The sequence below is a fragment of the Pagrus major genome, chromosome 7 (genome assembly GCF_040436345.1).
Source record: "Pagrus major chromosome 7, Pma_NU_1.0".
Lineage (NCBI taxonomy): Eukaryota > Metazoa > Chordata > Actinopteri > Spariformes > Sparidae > Pagrus > Pagrus major.
The window spans coordinates 3,060,002-3,080,117 of NC_133221.1; the positions used below are offsets into that span (position 1 = coordinate 3,060,002).

Consider the following 20,116-nt stretch of genomic DNA (forward strand, 5'->3'; position numbering starts at 1 on the left):
CATTTAGGGCATTTAGCAGACGCTTTTGTGCAAAGCGACTTACAATAAGTACATTTGTCACAAGAAAGAAACCACAACACATCACCGTCGAGAAAGTAGAAAAGAAAAAATAAAAACAATCTTCAAAGCTCTCATCTGAGCAAAGTAGCTGCTATTTATCAATGATACCTTAAGTACATAAGTGCTAAAGGTAAGAACATACAAGTGCATATCATTTTATTTGGGGGGGGGGGAGTCTGAACAAGTGAGTCTTGAGTCTTCTGCAGAAGATGGCGAGTGACTCTACTGTCCTCACATTGGCCTTGCCTTGCCCTCCCGTCCTGTCCCGCCTCCGAGGTGTTGGCCTTACCGTCCCGCCCTCCGAGGTGTTGGCCTTACCGTCCCGCCTCCGAGGTGTTGGCCTTACCGTCCCGCCTCCGAGGTGTTGGCCTTACCGTCCCACCCTCCGAGGTGTTGGCCTTGCCGTCCCGCCCTCCGAGGTGTTGGCCTTGCCGTCCCGCCCTCCGAGGTGTTGGCCTTACAGTCCCGCCTCCCGAGGTGTTGGCCTTACCGTCCCGCCCTCCGAGGTGTTGGCCTTACCGTCCCACCCTCCGAGGTGTTGGCCTTGCCGTCCCGCCCTCCGAGGTGTTGGCCTTGCCGTCCCGCCCTCCGAGGTGTTGGCCTTGCCGTCCCGCCTCCCGAGGTGTTGGCCTTACCGTCCCGCCTCCGAGGTGTTGGCCTTACCGTCCCGCCTCCCGAGGTGTTGGCCGTCCCGCCCCCGAGGTGTTGGCCTTACCGTCCCGCCCTCCGAGGTGTTGGCCTTACCGTCCCGCCCTCCGAGGTGTTGGCCTTACCGTCCCGCCTCCCGAGGTGTTGGCCTTACCGTCCCGCCCTCCGAGGTGTTGGCCTTACCGTCCCGCCTCCCGAGGTGTTGGCCTTACCGTCCCGCCTCCGAGGTGTTGGCCTTACCGTCCCGCCCTCCGAGGTGTTGGCCTTGCCGTCCCGCCTCCGAGGTGTTGGCCTTGCCGTCCCGCCTCCGAGGTGTTGGCCTTGCCGTCCCGCCCCCGAGGTGTTGGCCTTACCGTCCCGCCTCCGAGGTGTTGGCCTTGCCGTCCCGCCTCCCGAGGTGTTGGCCTTGCCGTCCCGCCTCCGAGGTGTTGGCCTTGCCGTCCCGCCCCCGAGGTGTTGGCCTTGCCGTCCCGCCCCCGAGGTGTTGGCCTTACCGTCCCGCCTCCCGAGGTGTTGGCCTTACCGTCCCGCCTCCGAGGTGTTGGCCTTACCGTCCCGCCCTCCCGAGGTGTTGGCCGTCCGCCTCCCGAGGTGTTGGCCGTCCCGCCTCCGAGGTGTTGGCCTTGCCGTCCCGTCCCTCCTCCCCGCGCAGGTTTGAATCCTGCCCACAAGGACTTGATGTTTTGACTTTCTCATATAGTTACAATGGACTTTGAATAGTTCTTATCAGTCTGTGCTACCAGAAACACAGGCGAGGAACAGGCAGCTGGGTTTATTTGTAACTGAAAAATGTAGGGTTCAGGATTCATGGTTCATACAGGATGTTAATGGCAGCAAATTAAATCATACGAGACTAACAAATAATACTTGATTCCCTTGTTTTGTCATAAAAATTTCAACCATTATTTTTACACATTACAAAAATTGGCTACACAACGATATAGATCTAAATATCTACTGCTACATTTCATTTAAATAAGGGATGATAACATTACTGCAATTCGTGTATTTCACCATCAGGGGGAGCTGCTTGTCTGGTGCTTGCTGTTTACGTTTGGGACAGTCTGTGGTTACACTGGTGACTCAACTGTGATCATCAGTGACTGTGCAGAGTTACTGTACACTATGAAAGTCACAGAAGTCTAGTCATGTTATTTATTGATTGATTTAACTGTGTCACATATAGGCTGAGGAACAGCTGCACAAGCTGAACAGTTTTCATGAATGTTGCGTTGTAAAAACAAAAAAAGAAGAAAAAACTCTAAATAAAATATGTTTGTAATATTTGAATTACAATATAAAGACAAGGAAGCAACCAAACTCAGCTGTGTGAGTCATCTTTATTTTCTAAATTGAGCAACAGGCATAAACAAACACCAGACTTTAACAAACTATGACATAAAAAGTCCAAATTACAGTTTGAGATACAAAAGTAAATATACAGTACTGTGCAAAAGTTTTAGGCAGGTGTGAAGAAATGCTGTCAACTAAGAATGCTTTCAAAAATATCAATAATAATTGTTTATTTTTATCAATTTACAAATGCAAAGTGAGCGAACAAAAGAAAAATGTAAATCAAATCAATATTTGGTGTTACGACCCTTTGCCTTCAAACCAGCATCAGTTCTTATTTTGTAGGATTATAGTCAGGTGTATGATCAGCCAATTATACCAGACAGGTGCTAATGATCATCAATTTCACATGTAGGTTGAAACACAGTGATTAACTGAGACAGAAACAGCTGTGTAGGAGGCTTAACACCGGGTGAGGAACAGCCAAACTCTGCTACCAAGGTGACGTTGTGGAAGACAGTGTCATGTCACAGGTCAAACACCAGGGCAAGACTGAGCACAGCAACAAGGCAGATGTTAAAGATTCTTCAAACATTAAAGCTCATCTTTTTAATGTTGTTTTCACTGCAGTTTCCTCCAGTCAGTTCTTATCTCATCTAACCTGCAGTCATTTATCTCATCACATAGTATATTATCTCATCACACAGTATATTATCTTATCACACAGTATTTTATCTCATCACACAGTATTTTATCTCATCACACAGTATATTATCTCATCACACAGTATATTAACTTATCACACAGTATATTATCTCATCTATGTCAGAAAAGAGTGAATAAAGTCTGTTATAAGTTCCCACAGCCAAATGAGATCACTTCAAATGTCTTGTTATAATCGACCAACAGTCTGAAACACAAAGATATTAAGTTTATGATCATATATGAGAAGAAAACATCAAATCCTCACATTGAAGAAGCTTGAACCAGAGAATATTTGGTACGTTTAGTTGACAAATAACTGAAAGGATTAACTGATGATCAAAATAGTTCATGTGACTGATCAGTTCATCCACATGTTGCAGGTCTATTCTGACACATTACATGAGGACTTTGAGGAAAGACTCACACAAACTCAACATTAAAGGAGCATTCTGTAGTTTTGGTGAAGAAATGTTAATGAGCAGAGAAAGATCTTCATTGGCTGATTTTTTTCTGCCTAAACAAACTAAATAAACAAACTCTTTGTTTTCATGACTGAATAAACAAACTGACCTTAAAGGACAACACAGTTTATACTGTTTTACTTTGTTTACATGTGGCGGACCCTGCCACCTCTCTAGCTTCAAACAGTGTTCTGGGACCTTATTCTCCTCTGAGAACAGCTTGTTTATTCACTGATGGAAAAGATAAATGTTTCTGAGTTTGTATTATTACCTCATTAATATTGTAAATATTAAATTCTGAGTTTGAATTTCTCCTCCAAAACTACGTAGTGCCCCTTTAAAGCTCGTCCTTCTTCTTCTTCTTCTTCTTTGTCTCCTCCTCCTTGTGGAAGACCTTTCCATCCGACTGCTTCCTCCAGCTCAGTTTGACGTCTCCATCCACCCCCTGGTCCTTCAGCCTCTGTTTGAACTGATAAAACCTCCTCAGCATCATCACTCACATAGAGATATTACATTCTGCACTGTTCTTTATATTTTCCTCTATTTCAGGAGCGCTCTGCATCACATTTATATATTCACATGTTTTGTTCCCTAAGATGGCGTCGCCCTGTTGGCCTGCTGTCCTTTCTGACTTTCTCCTCCTCTTTCTTCTGTTGTAAAGGCTCTGGCTTTTCTAAAACTGATAGTAAAGTTTGTGCTGAGCGTCGACTCTTAACGAGTCACAGTTGTGCCTCAGTCAGGCCTGCAGAGCGGCACGACTACGCTCTTTAATCCTGCACATATGTACGTGCACAGCTTCCTACACAATGCTCAGGTCATGTCATGTTTATCTGTTTCCTACCTCTTCACACTGTTTCTTGTTCTGCTGAGTTTTCCCTCGGGGGATCAACAAAGTCTGATTTTATTTGAATTTGTTCTGTTTGTGTATAAAATTAGAAAGGTCCAACATGATTTACCTCCTTCAACATTTGTTCCAACACAGCAGGGTCGTTGAGATCCAGAGAGGAGTCCTTTCTCTCCAGACGCACTTTGATCACTTGCCTTGTAGTCGTAGCTGAAAAAAAATATGTTCATATAAATATTGACTCATCAGTCTGAACAGTGACAGGGAACATGTGGCTCTGTCCTCCATCTGTGGCATCTGTTTGCTAACTTTACAGATAATTTCATGTCAATGATAAACATCAGGAGTGTTTACATTTTATTTTCTGTCCATAACTTTATGTTTTGTGTTGTTTTTGTTACATTATCATTGAGGACATTTGATGCTAAATTAAACCAAAATCTGAAAATAAATACAAGTTGAATCAAAAGTTAACACTCACGTGGGCTGTAGCAAACGAACGGTATCTTCAGGTCACAGGGATCGTCCCACCATTTTCCATCTCTGCCCAATTCTACCAGCACACAAGCCTGATTCCCACCATTTGGTTCACCTTGAGCCCAGTACCTAAATGAGGAGTTTCTTCCATCCGACCACTTCCAGGAGTCTCTGAAAAGGCCGATCCAGGCTGGTTGTTCTGAAGGTACCAAGTCCTTTAACTCCTGGTGCTCTGCTGTGTTCCTCACACTGGCCAGGTCTGTGTGGTGATCTCTGCAGTAGCTCTGGGCCTCAGTCCAGGTCATGGAAGTATTGATGAGGACAAACGTCACCTTCAGCCCTGAAAACAGAGCACAGTGCTGTGCAGAGGTACTATAACATACAGTTTACCATACTATACTGTACATACTGTGCATTATAAATCCACTGAATTAATGACTTTGTAAAATAAAAATGGAAGACATGATCATCTTAATAAATGTTACTGAGTATTTCTTCAGTCTCTCCCCATTAATAATCACATCCTTAAAATCTACATCTAATAGATTGACACATTATTTTTTCTACATGTGAATATTTCCTCAGATTTCTGAAACACAAACATACGGGCCCCTCTGAAGGGTCACCAGATACATCTGAGGGCTCGTCAGATGGTTGATGGGAGAGGAAAGAAAAGAAAAAAGTTCTGATGCACAAATCTGTCTTCAGTTTTTCTTTCCTTTAACTTTCCTCCAATATTTGCTTTCACATAAAACATTGGATCATCTGACTTCTTTGGACTTCACCATGTGAGAAGTTTAGTGGGGAAATGTTTCTTTGGTGGAACTAACAACACATGAACATGTGAAACATGACAAGAAGCTCCAGTAGACAGAGCTTTGTGTCAGAGGTCACCAGCAGAAAGAAACAAGAAGGTTGGGAACTAGTTCAATATATAACAATGTGTTGTATTTTATAAGCTTCTCATATGTTCTTTAATGTTTATATTCATCTGAACAGTAACAAGTAACTACAGCTGTTGAGTAAATGAAGTCAATTCAAGAATACATCATTTTCCCTCTGAGATCCAGTGGAGTTATAAAGTTACACAGTAAATAAAGTAGCGTAGTAATAGAGTACATGCACTCAGTTGCTTTCATGTGGGGTGTGGAGCCAGATCTGCCTTTTATTATCTGAAACAGCTAAATTGCGGCCACGTCTCCGTCTGAGTGACTCAGAGACTGCAGCATGTTTTTAAATCCAGCAGGATGGACTATTACAATGCTCTTCTATCTGCTCCACCCAAACAAGTCATTCATCACTGACAAGCTTCTTTTTCTCATTCTCACCTGCATCGCTGTCAAATCATCAATATTAATTGCTGCCTTATTGGCTTGTAAGTCGTCTGTAAAGCTCTTTGAATTGTACTAACTTTGATGGAAGGTGCTGTAAATAAAGTTTGACTGACTGATCCTGTATCGGCCCAAATAATGAGGGAGAGCTCAAGAACCTGAACTGGTGTGTTTTAAACTTCACTGAATGTTCTCACCTCTGACATCCATGCAGACCGACCAAAAGCGATTTTTACAATCAACGTCGTTCCATCGTCCATCACCAAACATCAGTGTGCAGTGCTCTCTACTTTTATAGTTGTCTGGTTGTCCAGTCCACCAATGTCTGAACTCAGTCTCCCCGTCTTTGTAGAAACTGGTGTCTGACAGTGACCACCTCCAGCTGTTCACGTCATCATACAGCCCGATCCAGACACCCTGAAAGCAATATTTTAATAAATCTTTCTTTAGCCTCACATTTATTACACGGCAACACAATATACACTCAAAAGTTAATCTGAGGCTTCAGCAGTCTGAGTGACACAGATCCAGTTCATATCCTCCAAAGTGACAGGCTTTCTAATACAACATTCCCTCCTTTTGTTTCCATCCACTGCAGCTCAACAGGGACACTCAGTCTGGTGAAACACAACGAGGGAGTTTTATATGAAAAACACTTCACAGCCCGATTCTAAAAGAGTTGGGACGCTGTGTAGAATAAAGACACAATGCAAACATTTGCAAAGAACTGACTTCAGTCCTGCTGCTCCTGAGCTCATGTAGTAAAATCATTTATACAATCATGTGTTTGACGACCTCGCCCCATCCTTGCTTGTGAACGACTGAGCCTTTGGAGGACGCCCCTTTCATACCCGATTATGATACGATCACCTGTTACCGATGAACCTGTTCACCTGTGGAAGCTTCCAACACGACAACTTTCAGGCTTTTGTTGCCGAGTCACAATTTGTTTGAAACGCGTCGCTTCAGAATAGACATATATTTACACAAATCAGTGAAGCTGAACATGAAATAAATAAATTGTCTTTGTACTGTTTTGAATTGAGTTTATGTCAAAAAGGATCAGCAAATTATCACATTCCCCGATTCTGTTTAATTTGTATTTTACACAACGTCCCAACTTCTTTGGAATGAGCGTTGTATACATATATAGACATATGTAGACATATAGTCTATGAGTACATTTCATATTGTAAACAAATAAATATGAGGCATTTTCTAGAGGTAGAGGTAGGAGTAGTTTAGATTCAAGCTGCACCTTAATCAGACACAAGATTAAAGTGCTGCTTACAATGTCCTTCTGAGAAGTAGTGGAGTAGAAGTACAGAGTGGCAGTAAATGGAAATACCCAAGTACAAGTACAGTACCTCAAAATGTTACTTCAAAATGTATCTACTGACTTTACACCAATGTGGAAGTGCAAAACTTTCAACCTGCGTGTCATTTACATGTTTGTCAAAAATGGCTTTGAGACTAAAGAAAGACATCAGTGAACTCACTGATGTCTCACTGGACACTTTGCTTTTATCTACGGTGTCGATCAGGATCCTCGCGTCCTCCATGTTGTCTATAGTTGCCAGGTCAGTGTATTTCTCTCTGCAGTACCTCTGAGCTTCAGTCATGTTCTTCCGGTCAGAAACAAAATGGTACTGACGAGGGACATGTGATGAGACAGCACTCAGCCCTGTAGAGACAGACATGCATACTGGTGACATTTGGGTGAAACATGACTTCTATGAATCATCTGGACTTTGTCACGTTGCATTTCAGTGTATTCAGGTGTGTCGTTGTCTCTGTCAGTAAAATCAGCTGTGGAATGTAACAAAGTCATTTACTTAAGTACTGTACTTAAACTAGTGACAGGGTTGGGGGTGTCTGTTGACACTTTAAGGACAATTTGCAGTATTTCTGTTTATGTAACTTTATATTTCTACTCCATTACATTTCACTGTAATATCAGACTTTTACTGCAGCACATTTAATTGTTATTCAGATGAAGATTTTAGTCTAAAGACACATGACAACCTGAAATACAATAAAATACATAGTTATATATTACACCAGTGGTTCTCTGGGACGTCCCAGTAACTCAAGTGGTAGAGCATGCGTCTCATGCACAGAGGCTGATCATTAAAGGGGCACTACGTAGTTTTGGAGAAGAAATTCAAACTCAGAATTTTAATATTTACAATATTAATGAGGTAATAATACAAACTCAGAAATATTTATCTTTTCCATCAGTGAATAAACAAGCTGGTCTCAGAGGAGAATAAGGTCCCAGAACACTGTTTGAAGCTAGAGAGGTGGCAGGGTCCGCCACATATAAACAAAGTAAAACAGTATAAACTGTGTTGTCCCAACCCTTTTAAGATTTCAAAAGGCTGTAGCTTGGAAGTGGTGAGAGATAAATCCATAGTGTAAATGAGAAAAATATTCATAATGACCTAAAGTTTGTGATGGGAGTAAATTTAATCATCTAATTTGCATATTGTGATGTCACCAGGTGACTGAAAGTAACTTTCAATAAAACAGATTTTTGAACATATTTACACAGAAAAAAAATATTTTTATTTTCATCTCATCCTCAAAATAAAGGAACAGGAGTTTGATTGGAGTAAATTTACTAATATAATTCGTATGTCACCAGGTAAAATTCAGTAAAACAGAATTCTGAACATATTTACACAGTAGATTTGTTTTCACTTCATTTCATTTTTTCATAGATTTTTTTCATCCTCTCATCCTCAGAGTAAATGAACAGGAATCTGATTGGAGTAAATTTCCTAATCTAACTTGTAAAAAGAAAAGAAAACTCTCGCAGTGATCAGCGTGTGTTGCTTGTGTGACAGTGTGCGCAGCTGCAGCATCGTCATCAGAGGGCAAATCGTCCCCTTCTGAATCGCGATCAGCAAAGATCTGTGCAAGCACCTCATCCGCACTGTAAAGTCTTTTGGGCATTTTGTTTTTTATTACAAAAATCGCTGTCTGTCTCTCGATCTGTCCAGCACACTTCTGCCACGGCTCCGCGGCTCTCTCCTCTCCCACTCTGCCGTTTAGCCGCTGCCGCTCCGACAGCCGGTGTCGGGTTTCAAACTTTTTTTTCTCAGGTATTTTGCATAGAAACACACCCACAACTGACGTCAGGATTGAAGCTGAATCTAGTGGCCATCTAGTGGTAGCAAGCAAGTAACAGCACAAGGCAGTAGATTTAAAGATATGGGCTGTTTTAATGAGCAATGTTGCCTGTCGCAATAATGCGACTTTGTTTATTCAGTCATGAAAACAAAGTTTGTTTATTTAGTTTGTTTAGGCAGAAAAAAATCAGCCAATGAAGATCTTTCTCTGCTCATTAACATTTAATCACTAAAACTACAGAATGCTCCTTTAATGGATTCTGATACTTTAAGTCCATTGATCTGATAATACTTCCTATTACTAAAGATCCCGTCCCAGAGTTTTGGCTCGTCGGTGTATAAACTGTGTGTGCGTATAAATATATATACTGTATATATATATTAATGAGTGCAGGTACAGAGTCTGACTACATTTTGATTGAATCATCCCTAATTGCATTTTTAAGAATAAATGAGAGCTGTGATTGGTTCCTGCTTTATTCAGACAGATCCCAGTTTATTGTTTTTTGTTTTAAAAGTCAGTTCAGCGTCGAGAAATATTGAGGAACTCAGTGATGGTTTGTAAACGGCACACACCAAAGCTGGACTGGAAAAAATAGAAAGCTAAAGATTGTAAGAGCTGCAGCGTGACCACAAAATATTTCAGGGTAAAAGAAATCAAATTCAGAGGATTCAGTTTGCATTAGTCTGTGCGTCAACCAAAGGAGAAGGATTATATAAATGTGGGACATCATTTTTAATTCATTAGACATTTTAATTTATTTTATTAATTTAATTTATTAGACATTTTTAATTTAGACTTCTGATGACAGTGTTGCCCCCACAAGGTTTTGTGCTGTAATAAAAGAATATAAACATCTATAAAACAAATAAACTACTGACCTGATGCAGCCATGATGAGCAGCAGGACTGCGTCCATCTTCGTCGGCTCTCTGTTCGTTCTGATGTGAGACGTCAGACTTGTGGCTGTTGATGTAGCTCATTAAAGCTGACACTGCTTCAACACGTTACTGTCCACCTGTGACACATTATTCCTCTGAAATAGGTTTGCATACTTCATTTGGCTACCAAAGTGTTGATGACAAGGAAACCGTCCAGAACAACACATTTACAGTAAACAGTGTTGAACATACTATTGTTCATTCATGACTGGGTCAAAACAAGTTCTGAATGCAGAACAGAGGTAGAAGTGACAAGCAGCATACAACATCAGCACACAGTGTATTCTTAAACTGTAGTTGGACACTGGAGAAAGAGCTGCTCAGGTCCTTTGCTTTAGTAAAAGTACTAACACCACATGGTGAGAATACTCCATTACAAGTAAAAGTCCTGAATTCCAAAACTAACGTGAGTAAAAGTATATAAATATTATCAGCAGGATCTTTCAGTGTAAAAAGTACTCAGTGTGCCATCAAATGTTTCCTGTCAGTGTTTTTCTATTTTATCTGACCATCATAACATAATGATTGAAAAGACCTCCCACCTGGTGGGTGTCCTGGTGGCTCAGTCGGTAGAGCTCGCGTCCCACTTACAGAGGCCTTGTCCTCGCTGCAGCAGCCCAGCACACACACACACTCACACTCACACACACACACACACACACACTCACACTCACACTCACACTCACACACACTCACACTCACACTCACTCACACTCACACACACACACACAGAAAAGAGGAACTGTAGACCAGAATAGACGAGATGATCAGATATGATTTTCATACACTGAGGTACGTGTCAGGCAGCAGGTCTAACAGGTGTCAGGTGACCAGGCCGCTGTACCATCTTCTCTCACACCATGTTTAACACGTATAGAAATCTGACCAACGACAGGCAGAAATCCACATTACTTCTGTGGACAAACCACCAGAATAAAGTGAGTTTCAACTAGAGGTCGACCGATTAATCGGTTTGGCCGATTAATCCGCGCCGATAGGACGTTTTACAAACTATGGGAATCGGCGGAACTTGGCTCCGATAGTGGCCGATGGCTGCAGTTTTTTCCCACAGCGCCATAAACTGCTTCTTCCCTGCGCTGCTCTCTGTCTCCCTGTCGCTCTGATCCCTGAGGGGCGGGGCTGCTCTTCACACAGAGAGAGCAGGGGAGAGAGAGAGACGGGCGTATGCAGCGGCAGAGAGAGGAGAGAAGTGAAGAAGATAACTCGACACGACGACACGTGTTATTGGAAGTGCAATAAAACCTTCACGGGTTGAAAGTCAACAAACATAACCTCCTTGGCGGAGGCAATAAGTACCACTTGTTCAACAAGCACAAACGTGCATCATATTTCAGCATAAACAGCGACATTTCCACCGGCATGTTTTAGCCTCCATGACCGCAGTGCTTGTTAAGATAACAATTAACAGCTTGTTAAGAACACGGCCGATTAATCGGCTATCGGCTTTTTCCTGCTCCAAACTATCGTTATTATATCGGCCTTTAAAAATCCACTATCGGTCGACCTCTAGTTTCAACCTGCCGGCCTGACGTTTACGTAATCGTCAGAAATGTGTTTGAGCTGAGAGAGAAAGGTGAACTCACGTGGCTGTATTCAGAGTCCACCATTGAGCTTTTATCTGCCGTGTCGTTCAGGATCTTCACGTCCTCCATGTTGTCTGTAGTTGCCAGGTGTGTGTGTTTTTCTCTGCAGCACCTCTGAGCTTCAGTCACGTTCTGCAACATGGTGCTGACGGTGAACATGTGATGAGACAGCACTCAGCCCTGCAGGAACAACAGGACGACAACATGAGATTGTTGAAACGTCACATTCTATAAGAGCATCATATGTTTGTACTGTGGCTGTCCTGTGAGAACCACGTATCTGTGAAAAGGCAGAAAAACAGCCTGTTTTCAGCTGCGTGAAGATGCATTTTGCAGCTAATGATTGAAAAGACCTCCCACCTGGTGGGTGTCCTGGTAGCTCAGTCGGTAGAGCTCGCGTCCCACTTACAGAGGCCTTGTCCTCGCTGCAGCAGCCCAGGGTTCCAGTCCGACCTGCTGCCCTTTGCTGCGTGTCATCCCCCCCCTCTCTCATCAGGCTTCCTGTCACCTCTCCTCCCCTGTCCTATGAAACAAGGCCAAAATCACATTAAAAACAACTGTGGTTGATCTCTGAGAGGTCTCTTATTTTAAAGGGGCACTATGTAGATTTGGAGAAGAAATTCAAACTCAGAATATTAATATTTACAATATTAATGAGGTAATAATACAAACTCAGAAATATTTATCTTTTCCATCAGTGAATAAACAAGCTGGTCTCAGAGGAGAATAAGGTCCCAGAACACTGTTTGAAGCTAGAGAGGTGGCAGGGTCCGCCACATATAAACAAAGTAAAACAGTATAAAACAGCAGAGGGAGGGGCCCCACAAACAACACACACACACACACACACACACACACACACACACACACACACACACACACACACACACAGACAGACAGACAGACAGACAGACAGACAGACAGACAGACACACACACACACACACACACACAGAAAAGAGGAACTGTAGACCAGAATAGACGAGATGATCAGATATGATTTTGATACACTGAGGTACGTGTCAGGCAGCAGGTCTAACAGGTGTCAGATGACCAGGCCGCTGTACCATCTTCTCTCACACCATGTTTAACACGTATAGAAATCTTACCAACGACAGGCAGAAATTACTTCTGTGGACAAACCACCAGAATAAAGTGAGTTTCAACTAGAGGTCGACCGATTAATCGGTTTGGCCGATTAATCCGCGCCGATAGGACGTTTTACAAACTATGGGAATCGGCGGAACTTGGCTCCGATAGTGGCCGATGGCTGCAGTTTTTTTCCACAGCGCCATAAACTGCTTCTTCCCTGCGCTGCTCTCTGTCTCCCTGTCGCTCTGATCCCTGAGGGGCGGGGCTGCTCTTCACACAGAGAGAGCAGGGGAGAGAGAGAGACGGGCGTATGCAGCGGCAGAGAGAGGAGAGAAGTGAAGAAGATAACTCGACACGACCACACGTGTTATTGTAAGTGCAATAAAACCTTCACGAGTTGAAAGTCAACAAACATAACCTCCTTGGCGGAGGCAATAAGTACCACTTGTTCAACAAGCACAAACGTGCATCATATTTCAGCATAAACAGCGACATTTTCACCGGCATGTTTTAGCCTACATGACTGCAGTGCTCGTTAAGATAACAATTAACAGCTTGTTAAGAACACGGCCGATTAATCGGCTATCGGCTTTTTCCTGCTCCAAACTATCGTTATTATATCGGCCTTTAAAAATCCACTATCGGTCGACCTCTAGTTTCAACCTGCCGGCCTGACGTTTACGTAATCGTCAGAAATGTGTTTGAGATCAGAGAGAAAGGTGAACTCACGTGGCTGTATTCAGAGTCCACCACTGAGCTTTTATCTGCCGTGTCGTTCAGGATCTTCACGTCCTCCATGTTGTCTGTAGTTGCCAGGTGTGTGTGTTTTTCTCTGCAGCACCTCTGAGCTTCAGTCACGTTCTGCAACATGGTGCTGACGGTGAACATGTGATGAGACAGCACTCAGCCCTGCAGGAACAACAGGACGACAACATGAGATTGTTGAAACGTCACATTCTATAAGAGCATCATATGTTTGTACTGTGGCTGTCCTGTGAGAACCACGTATCTGTAAAAAGGCAGAAAAACAGCCTGTTTTCAGCTGCGTGACGATGCATTTTGCAGCTAATGATTGAAAAGACCTCCCACCTGGTGGGTGTCCTGGTAGCTCAGTCGGTAGAGCTCGCGTCCCACTTACAGAGGCCTTGTCCTCGCTGCAGCAGCCCAGGGTTCCAGTCCGACCTGCTGCCCTTTGCTGCGTGTCATCCCCCCCCTCTCTCATCAGGCTTCCTGTCACCTCTCCTCCCCTGTCCTATGAAACAAGGCCAAAAATCACATTAAAAACAACTGTGGCTGATCTCTGAGAGGTCTCTTATTTTAAAGGGGCACTATGTAGATTTGGAGAAGAAATTCAAACTCAGAATATTAATATTTACAATATTAATGAGGTAATAATACAAACTCAGAAATATTTATCTTTTCCATCAGTGAATAAACAAGCTGGTCTCAGAGGAGATAAGGTCCCAGAACACTGTTTGAAGCTAGAGAGGTGGCAGGGTCCGCCACATATAAACAAAGTAAAACAGTATAAAACAGCAGAGGGAGGGGCCCCACAAACAACACACACACACACACACACACACACACACACACACACACACACACACACACACACACTCACACACAGAGAAAAGAGGAACTGTAGACCAGAATAGAAGAGAGGATTAGAGATGATTTTCATACACTGAGGTACGTGTCAGGCAGCAGGTCTAACAGGTGTCAGGTGACCAGGCCGCTGTACCATCTTCTCTCACACCATGTTTAACACGTATAGAAATCTGACCAACGACAGGCAGAAATCCACATTACTTCTGTGGACAAACCACCAGAATAAAGTGAGTTTCAACCTGAGATTGTTGAAACGTCACATTTCTGTGTGTTCAGGTGTCGTTATAGGAAAATCAGAGGTGGAATGAAAAACAGTTGCGTAAAGAACAGTTTTGAGTATTTCTGATGTTTTTGACATTTCACACTTCAGTACTTTTACTGCAGCACATCTCCTTAAAAAACGCCTGAGGGCCTCCTGTGTGTGAGAGCGAGAGACATGATGCACATGAAGAGTCAAAGCTGACAGGGTTGTACACATTGTGTACTTACTCAAAAGGCTGTGTGGCCCTTTGACCTCCTGAACAATGAACAACAAGACATCACCCACACAGCCTCATAAACAACTGGAGAACAAGTCATCAACTAGCAAAGTCATGATCTTGTTTCAAAGAGACCACAGAGCCGCATTTAGCTCAGCAGGGAAACACAAGAGAGGAGCAAATGGTCACTAAGTGTCTGAAGCCAGCGCTGCTCGCTAACGCAGCCGCTGTGACCTGGATCTATACACACACACTGATGTTATAACGCAGCTGCACAACTACACACGCTGTGATAACAAGTCAGCAAGCTCCCTAAATAATGTCCCCGACATAACTTCATCATGTTTGCTCCAGGCAGACAGGCGCAGTCCATTCACAGCCTCTTACCGCAGCTTCCGCTCTCCCTCCGCTGTCGCCGCCAGCGCCGTCATCTCTCTCTCGCCTCGGCCTCGCCTCGTCCCCCTCACGGTCACCTCCATCATCATCGGCCGCCAGTGCTGCCACAGGTGCGGAGGCTGCTCCACCTGTCCCACAACTTACTTTTAACCTGGATACCGGACAGACATTCACTCCGGAGACACCCAGCGGCGTCTCTTCCTCAGTGTCCCGCAGTGTCGGCAGCAGCAGGACGGTCAGCCGCCTCCCGGAACCTCGCGCTGCGCTGGAGGCTGAATGGGTCGGTCCAGCCTTCGGAGCGTTTCCTGGTTGCGTCACCAGGTGTTCATGCAGTAAAGTCTGTTCTGGTCCAAATCTATCAAACGTCTACATTTATTTGTGTGTGTTCAATGTGTCAAATCTAAACTGAATGATCAACATTACAAAACAAACATTAACCCATCGGTGAATAACAACTATATTTACCATCGCATTACCAGCGTCACGTGTTTTAACTGAAAGTTAAAATTTGGAGGTTTTATAGTCCCTTGAAGTTTAACACATCTGGCGTCGGATGTTCAAATGAGTAAAAACCGAGTATAAACCCGAGACTCACACTTGAATGTCGTGTCTGCGCCACTTGATGTCGCCATTTTCTCTTTCTTTCCCGCTTCTGTTTCGGGACTGAGCGGCGGCGCGCAAAGGATCTTGGGATACGTGAGGTCGCGAAGGACAGTAGCGGTGCGTCCTCCGGAAAGAGGGAATCACCCTTCGCGCGGCTTTGTGACGTAACTGGCCTTCAAATGCGCCCTTCGAAGGCCGCAGCCCCTGAATTGAGACACAGCTTATAGGCTCGTTCGAGATGAGCCGCGCCTGCGCAGAATCGATCACCGCACAATGCATGCCGGGTAGATTTGTGTCCGACTTGATCCCGACTTGCTCTGACGTCATGCACGCACCTGCAACGATAACCTCTCACGAGATCAAGGCGCCGCAGTTGCTCTCCACCGACTGCAAGACCGCAGGGCATGATGGGAAACGCCTGGCTGTCGCCTGTTCAAAGAGCTGATTGGCTCTTAGGACTACAAACACAAACGTTTTGTCGAAAATCCTAATTTTGTGTGTAATTGTTATATTTAATGCTAGATTATATGAATCTCATGTTGTGCAATGAAGGTTTAATCTGTTAACAAACATATTTTGTGTGGTTGATAATAATAATAATAATAATAATAATAATAATAATAAAGGTTATTTATATATAACACTTGTAAAAAAAGAGCAATCAGTGCTTTACAAGGCAGACAAAAAGAACAAAGGATAGAATACAATGCCAGATACACACATATTCCCACATATATACTGTATATAATTACAAATATAAATACATCACTAAATAAAGATTATAAGAAACCTTTGCTGCTCTTCCTCCCCATGTGCAGCCTGTATATGTAGCTGTGAGGACGTTTGGACTGTTAATTCAGTAGTTCAATTTCTTAAATTTAGGGATTGTATGATTTATAAATGACAGTGCCTTTACATAAATTTACTTTGTAGGCAATTCTCATTCAATAAATATGACTTCATCTCATCTCGAACGAGCCTAATGTTTTTTCCTTGTTTTTTTTTCTTAGCTTCATCGTTAAATCGAAGAAAAGTAAAATTTCTATATTATATATATATTAAACTTTATAAGAATGTGACGTCGTGCAGCTTCCAGCCTTCCCTGGTGGTCTAGTGGTTAGGATTCGGCGCTCTCACCGCCGCGGCCCGGGTTCGATTCCCGGTCAGGGAACACATGTTTTGTTCGGTTCTGTGAATGGTTTTGATGCCAGTTAAACCTGTGGTACTCTTCATTTGTTTGGGTCACGTCATGCCAACTCACCTCGGGTCCATGTCATGGATTTTCTTGGGAAAAAAACAAAAAAAACATGTTGAAACTTCTATTAAACTCATGGGATCTTGCAAAATTCTAAGTGCTGTAATTTAGGCAATTGGACCTTCTTGGACTTTTTTCCTTTCTTTCAGAAAATCATATCTCTACTAGCTTTCACTTTCTTGCAACCAAATGTTGGTAACCGTTTACTGTAACCATCCAGCAGCTGCTAATTAAATGGATACGTGTTGCCAAGTTTCCTTAATGTCTTTTCAATGTTCAGGACAAATTTTAAACCCAATCCAGTGAAAAATGAGCGATTGGTGATGTTCAGAACACGCATACAGAAAACCATAAAAATGCTGAAATTCAGTGTTTTCATGTAATTCACTATTGTCTTATAGTGTTAGTGCACACTTTTAAACCTGTATATAATGTGTCAGGTTACAGCACACACATAACATTAAATTAAATAACATTATGACGACATCATTCTGGTTTCATCATCATAACTTCAAGGCACCACAGATGCTCACATCCATTCAGTATGAAGTGTTTTAAAGGGACTATAAACAAAATGGTGCTTTCCGTAATCGTAACATACGAGTACTGGACTTAATAACCACCCAGACTGTATTTATGATATCTCATTATAAGCCATGTGATGCCTGACTTTGTAAAGCATTATAATAATCATTAACGACAGCTCTGGCATCATATTGTAATTAAGAGCAACACTTCTCCAAAGCTCTGTACCATAAATTTAAGACCATAGAAGAAAAATAGTGTATTTAATCCACATTATTCTGGATTAAAGTTCCTGGTTGAGTTTTGCTTATGAAAAAAGTAAATATTACACTTGAGTATTGTATATTTTGTGTTACCTTTGGCAGATTTTAAAACAATGACCAAACACCACTCAGTCATTTAAAGGAATGCTTTATTGATATCCAAACATATACAACAAAACCAAAAAGTGTTTTTAATTCATTCGCCACAACCTTCCAAATCTGATCCCTTTTAATAATCTACATCAGCCCGTCCCGGGACCTAAATAAAGCTATAAGTACTCTACTGTCCTCCAGCCTCTGCAGCGGCTGGCTCGTCATGTGCTGCACTTCCCAATGGCACCCAAAACAAAAGTACATCACCCTTTTCATCATCAGTCTCCAAAAAAAAAACAAAAAAAAAAACGGATTGCAGCTTTAAACAGGCGACAGCTACACTGCGGGAAAAAGTTTAATCTCAACAAGTCGTTTAATTCAATCTTAAAGTCGTGTTTCTCGCACCGACAAGCATCAGTTCTGAATGAATTTCTCCACTTTGTGCAAGAAAAACACGACTTTATGCCTCAATTCTGAAGTAAATGACTTGAGATGAATATTTCCTGCTCGTGAGCATCTTTTTTTTATTTTTATTTTTTTATTTCTTATCTTGGTGAAGCAGAAGATCAGAGATTCAGAGGCGGAAAGAAAGAAATAGTTTGTAACAGATAGTTTAAATATTGGCAACTTGTTTTTAAATGATGGCAAATTATTTGTACAAATAACGAATCCCCTCAAAAATCCACCTCTCCGAAACAGACGGAAAGCCAAAAGAAAACATCTAACAGGAATATATTAACTACCAAAATGATCAACACAAACAAAACAAGAAAATACACTTAAGTTATGATACACTGGCAGCAGATTTGAAGCAGTTTGATGTTTGTCCGCCGTGTTTTTATTACACGTTTGATCATTTTAGCCCAACTCTCACACGGAGCTGTTTCTTCTTTTTATCTGGTCTTCATTTTCCTTTTCTGCTCTTTTATTGGTTTAAATCTTCCTGGGAAATTTTGTCTTAAATCATTCAATGATCAACAATATTAAAAAGGTATATAACGACTCATTTTTATATGGAAGCCCATTTCTGCCAGTTAAAGTTAAAGTGATGACAATTTAGCCTTGAAATCATGAGATTTATTTTAACTGTTTATCTCATAATTATGATTTTTGTGTCTCGTACTGTAATTTTGACTTTTTATGTCAGTTTTTACTTTTTAATCTCATCATTCTGATTATTTAATCTCAAAATTCTTTAATTTTAGCGAATAACTTTGGTCTCAAATCCTTTTTCTCTCATAATTTCAAATTTATGCCATAATTTTGACTTTTTAGCTCATTTTCCCAACGTTTGATCTCATAATTTGGGCTTCTTTCCTCATAATATAAGTTTTTTTTCTCACAATTTCAATTTGTATTCTCATAATTTGGACTTCTCTCTCTCACAATTTCATTTTTATCTCATAACTTCAACTTTTGAATCTCATAATTACTTTAACGGGCAGAATTGGGCTTCCCTATATTTACCCTTTTCTACTGCCTCAATAAACCACACATGACAGAATACAAGAGCAACATTGCGTCGCTGTAATGTCCGAGAAAGATTTTTGGCAATGTGCGGCGACACCAACACAACTTCAGTTCATTGAGGAAATGATGAGCCTTAACAGCAATATTTTGAGACGATTTTGGCAATTTTTCCATGAGTTGCCTCGCAAGTTTTGGCTGTGAAATTTCACTAACATTAATGTAACATTATGTCAAACAACCGGAGGCGATGTTGCTCTTTAATCAGCGAGTTTTAGCATTTAGCGTAGCAAGTACATGTAGAAAAGTGACGATGCTGCACGACTCTGTGCTTTCATGTTTACCGTCACTGTTTCTGAGGCCGTGTAGTTTGTGTACTTCTGTTTTCTCACTACAGGTGCACGACAATAAGAGCAACAGTGGTTTTGTACAAGACGTTTGTGTTAGTTTGGCCTCATGCAGCGTGTGTGTGTCTCTGTGTGTGTGTGTGTGTGCAAGCGCTCAGGGCATTTAGTAGCATTTAGTGTGTTAACAGGAGTGCATTTGTGTGTTCATGTGTGCATTCAGGGGTTTGTTGGCAAAGATATTTTTCCATGACACGTTTTGTGGCTCGTCGGATCCTAAATATTTTACCGCTAACTCCCCTTTCCTTCAATCGAACCAGTCTGTACAACTAAAGAAAAAAAATAAAAGGAACAAAAAGGAAATCCATTTCTTTTCTACCAGCTAAATTATAATAACAGGTGAAACATTTAAAGTGAGTAAGGCCGATAGAGAAGCGTTGACATTCACCAGGTAGTGTACACAGCAAAGCATCGTCTCACATTGTGTTAACAGG

General features: G+C 42.2%; 2 protein-coding genes and 1 non-coding gene across 5 annotated transcripts in view; 1 reads left to right on the top strand and 2 right to left on the bottom strand.

The window, feature by feature from the left end:
• Nucleotides 1–2,166: 2,166 nt before the first annotated feature.
• On the bottom strand, nt 2,167–6,038 carry LOC141000009 (lactose-binding lectin l-2-like). The gene is made up of 4 exons (XM_073470622.1): nt 6,017–6,038; nt 4,493–4,828; nt 4,124–4,221; nt 2,167–3,636 (listed from the first exon to the last, which is right to left on the bottom strand). The coding sequence occupies exons 1-4, from the start codon at nt 6,027–6,029 to the stop codon at nt 3,505–3,507; spliced, it is 579 nt and encodes a 192-aa protein (XP_073326723.1). The 5' UTR covers nt 6,030–6,038; the 3' UTR covers nt 2,167–3,504.
• Nucleotides 6,039–16,774: 10,736 nt separating this feature from the next.
• Nucleotides 16,775–16,846, top strand: trnae-cuc (transfer RNA glutamic acid (anticodon CUC)). Its single transcript has one exon. It is a non-coding gene; the product is annotated as a tRNA-Glu (tRNA).
• Nucleotides 16,847–17,850: 1,004 nt separating this feature from the next.
• tpd52l2b (tpd52 like 2b) overlaps nt 17,851–20,116 on the bottom strand; it is a 29,515-nt gene continuing 27,249 nt past the window's right edge. For all 3 annotated transcript variants that reach the window (XM_073469773.1, XM_073469774.1, XM_073469776.1), the window contains one exon: nt 17,851–20,116. This exon is cut by the window's right edge and continues 1,497 nt beyond it. The gene's annotated coding sequence lies outside the window, so the exon portion shown is untranslated.

Coding starts and splice junctions, on each gene's coding strand:
- LOC141000009 (XM_073470622.1), bottom strand. Junction 4,222..4,492: donor GTTCGTTTGCTACAGCCCAC/GTGAGTGTTAAC, acceptor ATTTTTTTTCAG/CTACGACTACAAGGCAAGTG. Junction 3,637..4,123: donor TGGAACAAATGTTGAAGGAG/GTAAATCATGTT, acceptor AGGTTTTATCAG/TTCAAACAGAGGCTGAAGGA.